Source organism: Nelusetta ayraudi, unplaced genomic scaffold (genome assembly GCF_046127955.1).
Source record: "Nelusetta ayraudi isolate G7.1 ecotype Tasmania unplaced genomic scaffold, CSIRO-AGI_Nayr_v1 ptg000016l, whole genome shotgun sequence".
NCBI lineage: Eukaryota > Metazoa > Chordata > Actinopteri > Tetraodontiformes > Monacanthidae > Nelusetta > Nelusetta ayraudi.
In genome coordinates, this window is record NW_027466066.1 from 832,501 (window position 1) to 842,519 (window position 10,019).

Here is a 10,019-nt window from a genome sequence, read left to right on the forward strand (position 1 = left end):
CTGGTTGTTGTACAAAGTAGGTTCTCAATGAGTGCTGGTGTCACATTTTCAGTTGTGCAAAGAAAATCTTTTGATTTAAACCAAGATGCTTAATGTCCTTCATTGGCCCGGTTGGCGGTTAGGACTCTTCCTTTGACTTGGAAAGATGGAAAAAGTCCCTGCTCATGAATGCAAAACTTTCTATTAGTGCGATTGTGTTCATCGTGTCTTGGGCTTTCATAGGTTTGTGTCTTTCTTTCGTTCAGACAAGAGTTCTGTTGTTCTGTTGTCCTACATAGCTGATGTTATGGAGGCATGATCAACCTGTCCAGGATGCTGCTCCAAGTGTAAGAGAGCTCCCTCGACCCGGTTCATGGTCCCCGGGGGTCTCATCCACAGGAACATCTGAACATCTGAACAGGACATCTGAACAGCCCACAACACGCAAACGATCCTTAGTCAGAACATTATACGAACGCGCAACGATAATAACGGACCCGGAGAACACAGCATTGGAGGAGAAACATCTACAGGACGCACTGAAAACATGTCAATATCCACAGAGGTCAATGGACAAAGGGGGCAAAACAAGCCAAGAGGAAGGAAACCCAACAGACGAGGAAAAAGAAACCCACACCGTACATCAGAGGAGTCACTGAACGCAACCAAAGAACAATGAGGAAATACAACATCCACACACCGGTCAAACCACTTGCAAAACTACGACAGATACTCGTAAACCCCCAAGGACAGGGAGGCGACTCAAATAAGGAGATGGTGCCTGGGGACGAGGGAGCCCGCGTGCTCTCTCACACCTAGAGCAGCTTCCTGGAGAGGCCAACAGACCCACCTGTCAAACCTGACAGGTTGATCCCGCCTCCATAACATTAGCTGATAAAGACCCCACCAAGTGACACTTCTGAGGACAAACAGAGAACCCTTTTCTGAACAACAGAAAGACACAAACCTGCGAAAACTGAAGATCGTTGCAGTAAAAGTCCGACACAGTCAATGAGGGATGGAACACAAAATGCTGCATCCCCAGAGCCTGGAGTTACCTGTTTTTTTGTTGCAATTTTATGTAAATGCGTGGCCCGTAGTCTGAGGAGAAGCACCTCTCCACTGTGCTGTAATGGCTGGATTATGCTCTATGTATTAAAAGCAGCTTGACAGTGATGCATTATGCCGCACATCAGCGAAGCGGCAGCACTTTCTGATAGTCGCTCCATCCACCCTGAGCACACAGCAGAGGAGGAGTTTGCACCAAGCAATGACGTTGGAGGGGGGGGAAGAGAGAAAAAAAAAAACCTTCCTCTTGTAGCACCGCAATGAAACCATCATGTCCGATGATATTGACGCTACAGCTGACAGAGGAGGAGCGGAGGGGTAATAATTTACTAGAACGTTTCCAGGTCTAAGCGAACGCGTGAGTCCACCTTTCGGGGCTAAAACGCTCTCTCTTTCCCTCCAGCTGATGCTGATGTCAGTGCTGAGCTGCCTGTTCGAGTCCCTCAGCCTCATCCTCAGGTACGTTGGAGAAAATAAATAAATAAATAAATAAATAAATAAATAGTGGTCCCCACTGGCGAACAGGTGAACAAACAGACACGTCCTGATTTTTGATTTGTGTTTTTTTTTTTGCATCACCAAACGCACGAAAGAAGTAGGTCAGGCACTCCGCAGAAAGCCATGACGTTGGGGGGAAAAGAAAAAAAAACGCCCTTTGATGTGCGGCGGAGTGACGCCGACGTTTCTCCTCGTGCGCCGTCACCAAATCGATAAGACGCGCTCGCGCTCGCGTCGCTTCCCCGACGTGGCGCGGCTCTTAATCCCCCCCGCTGCGCTCGCACCGCCGGAGCCTTTTGGCAGGCAGCTGCCTGCATGTGATGTAAATATTCAACAGCAGGCTGGTGTGTGAGCTACCTGGGAGAAAGAGAAAAAAAAAAATCTGATTCACTTAAAGCAAAGTGATGTTTGACTTCAAAAAAAATAAGGGGGGTAAAAATGAGGTGACGGCACCCGCAGTGCACATTCTGGAGCTGAACGAAACGGTTTCACAAAGTGGTGAGATTAGTTTGCGCCCGTCTGCGTTTCTTTCTCTCTCTCTCTGTGTGCGCGCGCGCGCATGTGTGTGAGCAATATTATCAACTGGCTGATGTGGTTGCCACGGCAACCGATGCAGCAGTAATGCAGCGTGTGAGCCGCAGGGACACGGACAGATTATATTATTATACAGTATCAAAGATTATGGGGTACTTAAAATTTAGCGTGACAGAGTAAACTCGGAGCAGCTGCTCGACGCCGCCGCTCATTAAACCCCGGGAATAGACGGCGGCCCGGATCGCAAAGTGGAGTTTATGCAAATTCTGAGTGGAGGTGGGGGAGGGGGGAGGGGGGGCATGCATAGGTTGTTTCCAGCCAATTAGACCAAAGAACACGGACGCGGATTTTGAAACCACTCGGCGGAGAACAGGATGAATAGACTGTCATATTGCGGCGCCAGTTTACCGATTGGTAATTTACATTTCATTAACTTTTTTTTTTTTTTTTTTTTTTTTTTTTTTTTTTTTAACTTGCAATGAAAGCAGTGCTCAGCGAAGAAAGCCACGCGCCGGCTCCTGCTCTAACGGCCGCATCTAATTTGTAACTAGAAAGCAACACAACCGCAAACTGCGGATGCAAAATTGCAGTGTTTTTTTTTTGTTGGTTTTTTTTTCTTGGCCAAACGATCAAAGACCTGGAGGGGGGGAAATGGATATCGGCGCTGTAACGGAGCGTCGCAGACTGGATGTGGCGGCTAATCGATCTCTTTTTGTTCCTGCAGGAAGAATGTGGAGCGGAGGTGTTTACTGGACAACATGGACGGAGTGTTTCTAATTGTGGATGAAATCATCGACGGCGGGTGAGAGGGAATAAATGAAACGGCTCGTTACGCCACGATCACAGAGTTGCCCTCGCGGCCGCCGCCGCCGCCGCCTCGCATCATTTCAACTCAGACAAACTGGGTGCAGCGTGGACGTACGGTTGCCGATGACCTCGTAAATGCATTTCATTTAGAGCTGGGTTCGTACCAAAGCCGACGTTGCGGCAAAAAAAAAAAAAAAACGTTTGCAAAATGTCCCAACAGTCATCGCGGATGCACTCTGCCGTCAATTAGGCGCCAATTTTAAGTTATGTTAATTAGCTGAGATCACTCTTGTGTGTCCAAGTGTCCAAACTTTGCACCTATGTCATAAAATTAAAAGTCCAGACTGTCACATAATTTAACAGTTGTTCTAATGCATGATGGCCTCCATCTCTTTAAGTGTGTACAAACTGCCCCGTTGCATCTATCTATCTATCTATCTATCTATCTATCTATCTTAATGTTCAAAGGCGCACTAGAGAGATCAAAGTGAGGCTCCCTCTATAAACTGTTTCTCAGCTGCAGTGGGGGTAAAAAAAAAAGTTAATCGAGCTATTTAAGGAACTTCATTAGTAGTCACCAGGCTAAAATGACAAAACTCCCGGCGAGCAGATCAACATTCAGGCTGATGTGGGTTTGCACAGTATGGCTGCCTCCTCGACAGGCGGTTGCATTTGTATGTAGATGGGAATACTTATTTTTTAGTGAATCAACTAAACTAAAAAAGAAAAAAAAAAGATTTGTTTTGCTCCATTCCCAATTGCAGGTGGTTTATTTTAAATGTAGCAAACGGGGCCTTTAAATAATAAAATTGTCCACAGGATGTAGTTTTTGTTTTATTTTTTCCTCCTGACTGACTGACTCCTGCTCTCTTCTCCAGGGTGATTTTAGAGAGTGACCCACAGCAGGTCGTACAGAAGGTCAACTACAAGGTAAGGGATCAAAAATCTTCATCATAACCTTTTTTTTTCTTCTTTTTTTTTTGTAATTCTGGATCAGTGCACTTAAACAAAACAAAATCATCAGACCTGCGTGTGTAGACTGCAGCTCACGTTTGCTCATTTCTGGCCTTTTTTTTTTCTGACCCGCTCTTCTCCTGCCTCTTCCTCGTCGGCCGCCTGCGATCGGTGTCAGGAAATGGTGTCGGAGACAGCCTATGGCTTCGTCCTGTTCGATTACATCACCGGTAACTCGGAGGGACAGACAGACAGGAGCCAGCCGCTTTAGACAGACAGACAGACAGGTGCAGCGAGAGAAAGACATGGAGGGATGGGATGAGAGTTGAATTTTGATGATTTTGCAGTGGATCGAGCTGTGATTGGCTGCTCGCTCGCACCCTTTGGGACGCCGCCAGTCCTCGCCGTGTGACGCTGCTTTCCGGCCTTTTTTTTTTTTTTTTTTTTTTTACCAGAGCTCGAACACATTGACACGGACGTTCTAACAGTAACAACCGGTGTTTCAGTAATAGTTATTTTGCACTTTCCTGCTGAGAAGGTGCAGTTTGAAGTGCACACTGAATCATGTCAGCCTGTGACATCGCATTTGACCTCGCGCACTTTTAACACACGGCGCTTTGCAAAACTAATGGTTGCACAGTTGGAAGCAATCAGCGGGATTGTTGACATTTGCGGTGGCATGCGTGTGGGTTTTTTTCCTTTCTCTCTTTCGGCCGCCCCTGCACGACTTCTGCTATTTCTACTTATCTACTTGTACAAGCGTTAATGGCATTTTGTTTTCTTCCAGGCGGACGAAAGCCCATTATCGGAACAGAGCGTTGCCCAGGTAAGCAGCGCTCGATCACATCGGCACCGCCTGACGACGTACGCGCAGAGAGGAGCACGTTACTGCGCCGCTAACGTTCCGTCCAACTTCTTTGAGGGAAAAAAAAAAGAGAAGCAAATTGACTGTTTTTAACATGCGGTTGCAAACGTTTCCCGATTGTGCCTTGCGCCTGATGCTGCTACGCCAGGTCACATGACCATATGAGGATGTCATGTGCCCCGACTGCGCTGACTGAGAAATGTGCTTAGTCGTGCATTGCTCCTCAGTGTGTGGGGGAAGTGAAGAGGCAAAAGCAGAAATGGAACATAAACAGAGATGTTTTATTTCCGCTGATCCCTGCCAACTGATGTAAAAACCCTCTATTAGCTGAAACACTCGCAGCACAACACACACTGCTGGTTGCATGCACCTCTTTCATGTGACGGCGTACTCCTTGCAGTCTCTGATACGGTGGTACTTCAACGTGCCCGCACGCTGACAGCTGGGCTGCATGCTAACACCTTAGCGTCTTCGTTTGCAAATTGAGCTCATGGCTAACATCTCCAAAGCCTGGGGCAGCACTAGTAGGCTCAAGTGTAAATGACTGGCTTGGTGGATGAATAGACAGATAGCTGGTTTAACACTCTATAAGGCATTGTAGAACTCCACTCACTGGAGACTAGCATCTGCAGCTCTGATCTGTTAGCAAAGCTGGATGCTAGGCTGCTATTTTGCCGATGTTCTTTCCTCTGTCTCCTACCTGCCCCCCTGCATGTATAGGGTGGCGTGTGTACGTATGCTTGTGTGTGTGTGGGCACATGTGGGGCCATGCTCTTAAGCTTCTCTTTGTCTGTTGCTTTAACCTTCGCAGCACATAACTGAGAAACTGGCTCTCACCTCTAACGTAAGTCACTACTAACTGCACCACACCCCGACAACACCTCCTCTCCTCCGCTGCATACAACACACTGACTCACAGAGTCATAACACAGTGACCCAGGCTGACCTTTTATACTGCGTTATGAAAGGTCGATACAACTAAATGCTCCATTGAAGGACAGAGAAATGTTTATTTCATGCAATTTCTAAAAGACTGCTTAAACAAATGTGGAGGCCACAGCAAATACGTTTGCTTGCTGATTCAATTGATTATTTTTGTAAGCCATTAAATAGTCAAAGAACCTGTAACTGAAACTCACAAAATCTTCTTTAAGCCACGTTAGACTAGAAGCTGAATGAACGATATTGGCATCACTACTGCGAGAAATTCTGATGTGTTACACTATTACACTAAGACTATGATGTAAATCTCGTGATCAAGACGCAACTGAGTTTCATGCTTTTCAAATGGATTTCAGTTAAATAACTGCTGACCTCGAGGAGTTCAAATAATCTATGTAGTATACTTTCTAAAGCGTAACACCTTTAAAAAACAACAACAACAACAACAACTAAATAAATAAGGCTTATTTCACTGTTCGTATCGGCGTTTTTCCCCCAAAAAAGGCAGTTTCATTGTTGCCTATTGAACGATACCTTAGCTCCGTCTGCCCCCTGCTGTTCAAACGAGGAACAAGGCCATTCACGGTCCTAAGATCGTAAGAGACAGAGAAGGCTCGCCGAGGGCACTATTGTTGATGTAAAAACACGAACATTAGGTACAAAACCTGTAGTCACCTGTTGCATGTTGATAGGCAGCAATGCAAACGCCTGTCGTACTTATCAGCTCTTTGCTGTTTGTCACTGGTGGTTGTTAAGTCTTCGTGCAGTTTGACCATAGTAGGCGCTGTAGCTCGAGCTCGCGTTCGCAATATGTGCTCCGTCTGACCTCTACTGACAATAGATTGCTACTGCAACATTTTCCAGAACTCACGGAAACGAATGCTGCAATTCCAAACGTCATTTAAAAACAACAACAACAACAACAACAACAACAACAACAACCCTGAAATAGATGTACTAAAAAATTAAAATGTAGTAAAAACGTATGTAAAAATAAACATTATTTTAGAATTTTTCAATTGAATTATTAAGTTTTGTTTTGGCCTAATGAGATTTCTCATAAAGATAAATCACTGCAGACCTCTTATGAAAGTACGCTCCACCTTTACGTCGTCTGTCACTGTTTACAACTGCTGCATTTCGGTTACGATGTTCACAGGCACCATGAAAATATAATATTTGCTATGTCATGCTAATGTGGCTTCGATGTTTACACACCCAGCACAGTGACGTTTTTATTGATCCTTTGCAATTTCTCTCTGCTTCCCAGGTTCTGCAGTCGGCAAAGGAACAGATCAAGTGGTCCATACTGAAATGAACTGCATCGAAAGATGACACAAAAAAAATTCTCTGCCTAAAGATATTTTTATACTGACATACCTAAGGGAAGGCCCCAGTCAAGTCTGCTGCTTTAGCATTTAACCACCCAGTGAAGGGATTGTGCTGTTGTGTGTATTAGCATTTTAGCTACAGTGTTTGATGTACGTCATTAATTTATTTTGTTAAAGGGAGACACTTTTTCTGTACTGGTGTGGTGACACCGTCAAACTTACCAAAAAAAAAAAATTGCTGAAGGGTGTGATGAAGTCTGTCGTTGGAGCTGTTCATTTGGAGCGGAGGGTGGTCTTATTGAAGGATCCATCATAAACAGGAGGTGGGATTAGCCAACAACAAGCTGTTACTTTTGTCTCGGTGGAGCGGGATCTTCCGCTCTAAATGCAAATTGAATGTTAAAGTGTAAGATTGCAGAAGATGCAGGAACCTGTTGTTGGTTTTGAGCACTTCATATTTTTACCCAAAGAATGTCACGCTGACCTGCATATTCTTTTTTTCCAAGGGTGCAGTCAGTTGACTTCATTCAGTGAGTTGCACTGGACAACAAATAATCACAAATTTAGAGATGAAGTCACTTAAGAGTAGAGTTACGCACTGAATGACTCTGTTGGAGAAATTGCAATGTTGCTTTGTGACACTAAAATGTAGTGCTCTGTGTGAAACGGTCAGTGTGTAGCTGCCTCACAGTCACTGTAACTTCTATTTTTCTAAAAATGCAGTTCCTTCCTAAATAATGGAATATACTGGAAGTTTTTCTTTAAAGACAAATGTCCAAGTGGACTTTAAAATATGCCACATATCATGTTTGTTTTTTTTTTGGGGGGGGGGTTTGTTTTTTTAGAGAAGAGTATTTTAAATAATTCCAAAGCTGGCATAATTATATTTGTTAGATGCTGATTAAAATTGGCCATTTGTCTGATACAGCATACTTTGTGGCATTTGTGAGATAATAAAACTGTATTTTGGATTCTCAACTCAGTTTCTTTTGTATATAAATGTTTAAGCATGCTTCTCTCTTTTTTTCTGGATAAATGGCTAAAGTTTGGCCATTGTTTAACATCCAATCACGGGTATGCGCGACCTACATGAATAATAATGAGCTTTACAGCAGTGGGTGTGACCAGGCAGGCTATTGGTAGAAACTTCCCAACGTGGTAGACACGTGCACGTTCCGCTTAAGCCAATAGTTCGTTCTGGATGTGTTCCAGAGTGATGCGATTGGTCGGCCAGCTCACCCTCCCATAGCTGGTCAGTCTGAGGGTCAAGCCTGCAAAGTTTGGCAAGAGAACTGCGTCTAAAATGAGTAACTGTGAATTGACACGGTTCATTCCCCATGACATTCACTCCTCATTCAATATGTTTGTAAGGTACACATATGTATTTAGATGTAAATAATCGGCTGGTTTATAATCGTGTTTTATTTGCAAATCAGTTTTATATTAGAATTCATATTGATAAGTACGAGTAGTTTTATGTTTTATACCACAAATTAGTATTCTTTGAGCGGTAATGTGAACATGAAATAGTAATTTGCAGTTTTTATGATTTGATTTCCTACGTAGTGTCTGCAGGAATTGAAGCAATTTTATTTTAAGTTCCCTCAAAAGGTAATTTTTTGGGATTCTGGATTCGTTGTCGTTTCAAACGAGCCACAGTCCTTAGCGTGATAGAATAAACATACATTCACAGCCCGGCTAGCTCAGTCGGTAGAGCATGAGACTCTTAATCTCAGGGTCGTGGGTTCGAGCCCCACGTTGGGCGCACACTTTTTATATAGGTTTTCTTATACCGATTGGTGGTGTTTTTCATTTCAGGTTTTTATTTTTCTCATTTAACTGGTACGTCACTTGAAGTACTTATGAGCTGCGATCCACCGATCAATCAAACTACTAAGAAACGTTACATTAAGCACTTTGGCTCTTTAACGTTTTGACTGTCACTCACGTTTGCCTTACCGGCATTTGAGCAAAACGAACGGTTTCATGTGGTGGATGTTCACATGGGTAAAACACCTCACAAATCACACTAAAACATAAAGAACATACGTGTGCATGTATAAATGATAACTCAGAATCGGTACAAACCTGTAGAGGGTAAGGGAATCAGGAAGAGAAGTACATACTGTATATAGTTGTCGCCCTCTAGTGGTGAAGAACCGTGACAGCACATAGCAGTCCGCAACATTGTCCATGGACGTCCATTTCTCGCGGCCGCCTGGATAAATATAGACATACCGAAGCGTTATTAGCTGTTCAGAAACATCGTTATCGTTATTATTTTGTTGATAAAGCCGGAAGTTGCTTCTGAAAACAGCGTCGATGGATTGACAGTTGCAGCTAAAGGCAAACGACGATGTGCGTCTGTTTTTTTTATACACTGTTAAATATGACTCACTACTCGTAATATTGTCAATAGATATACACAGTTTGTACATGAACTTTGACGGTGCTTTGATCAAGGAGAAGAGTAGATTAGTTTCGCTTTAAACAGGCTATTTGAAGTCACATTGAGCTGTGTTAACCACAGCCCGGCTAGCTCAGTCGGTAGAGCATGAGACTCTTAATCTCAGGGTCGTGGGTTCGAGCCCCACGTTGGGCGCACACTTTTTAAATAGGTTTTCTTATACCGATTGGTGGTGTTTTTCATTTCAAACGGAGACATACATACGAACAAATCAGAATATCGTGAAAAAAAATGTTTTTTTTTTTGTCAGTCGTTTCAGAAGTGAAACTGTGGTGTTAGATAGATTCATTCCACATACAGTGAAATATTCCAAGCTTCTATTTACTTTGATTTTGATAATTCTCTCAGAATATTTAAATATCACATTAGACCAATCGAAACAGGATGGTTTCAGCTCAAATCTCAGGCTTCTGAAAAGTATGTTCATTTCTATGCACTCAATAGTTGGTGGGGCCTTTTTTTGTTGTTGCATGGTTTACTGCATCAATGTGGATCAACACCATCTTATCAGATGAAAGTAAATTTTGCATTTCATTTGTAAATCAACGTCCCTGAGTCTGGAGGAAGAGTGGAG

General features: G+C 43.6%; 1 protein-coding gene and 2 non-coding genes across 5 annotated transcripts in view; all 3 read left to right on the top strand.

Annotated features, from left to right (window-relative positions):
- The window catches only part of copz2 (COPI coat complex subunit zeta 2), a 14,840-nt gene extending 6,884 nt beyond the window's left edge, over nt 1-7,956 (top strand). Inside the window, exons 5-10 of one of the 3 annotated variants that reach the window (XM_076023659.1) lie at nt 1,451-1,506; nt 2,804-2,881; nt 3,765-3,816; nt 4,628-4,666; nt 5,517-5,549; nt 6,918-7,956. In XM_076023659.1, coding sequence (XP_075879774.1) covers nt 1,451-1,506; nt 2,804-2,881; nt 3,765-3,816; nt 4,628-4,666; nt 5,517-5,549; nt 6,918-6,965 — 306 coding nt within the window. In that variant the 3' untranslated portion in view covers nt 6,966-7,956. Of the gene's footprint in view, nt 1-1,450; nt 1,507-2,803; nt 2,882-3,764; nt 3,817-4,018; nt 4,604-4,627; nt 4,667-5,516; nt 5,550-6,917 lie in introns of those variants that run through there. The other 2 variants (XM_076023661.1, XM_076023660.1) reach the window with 2 other exon arrangements.
- Nucleotides 7,957-8,670: 714 nt separating this feature from the next.
- Nucleotides 8,671-8,743, top strand: trnak-cuu (transfer RNA lysine (anticodon CUU)). Its single transcript has one exon. It is a non-coding gene; the product is annotated as a tRNA-Lys (tRNA).
- Nucleotides 8,744-9,507: 764 nt separating this feature from the next.
- Nucleotides 9,508-9,580, top strand: trnak-cuu (transfer RNA lysine (anticodon CUU)). The gene has a single exon. It is a non-coding gene; the product is annotated as a tRNA-Lys (tRNA).
- The last annotated feature ends 439 nt before the right edge of the window (nt 9,581-10,019 follow it).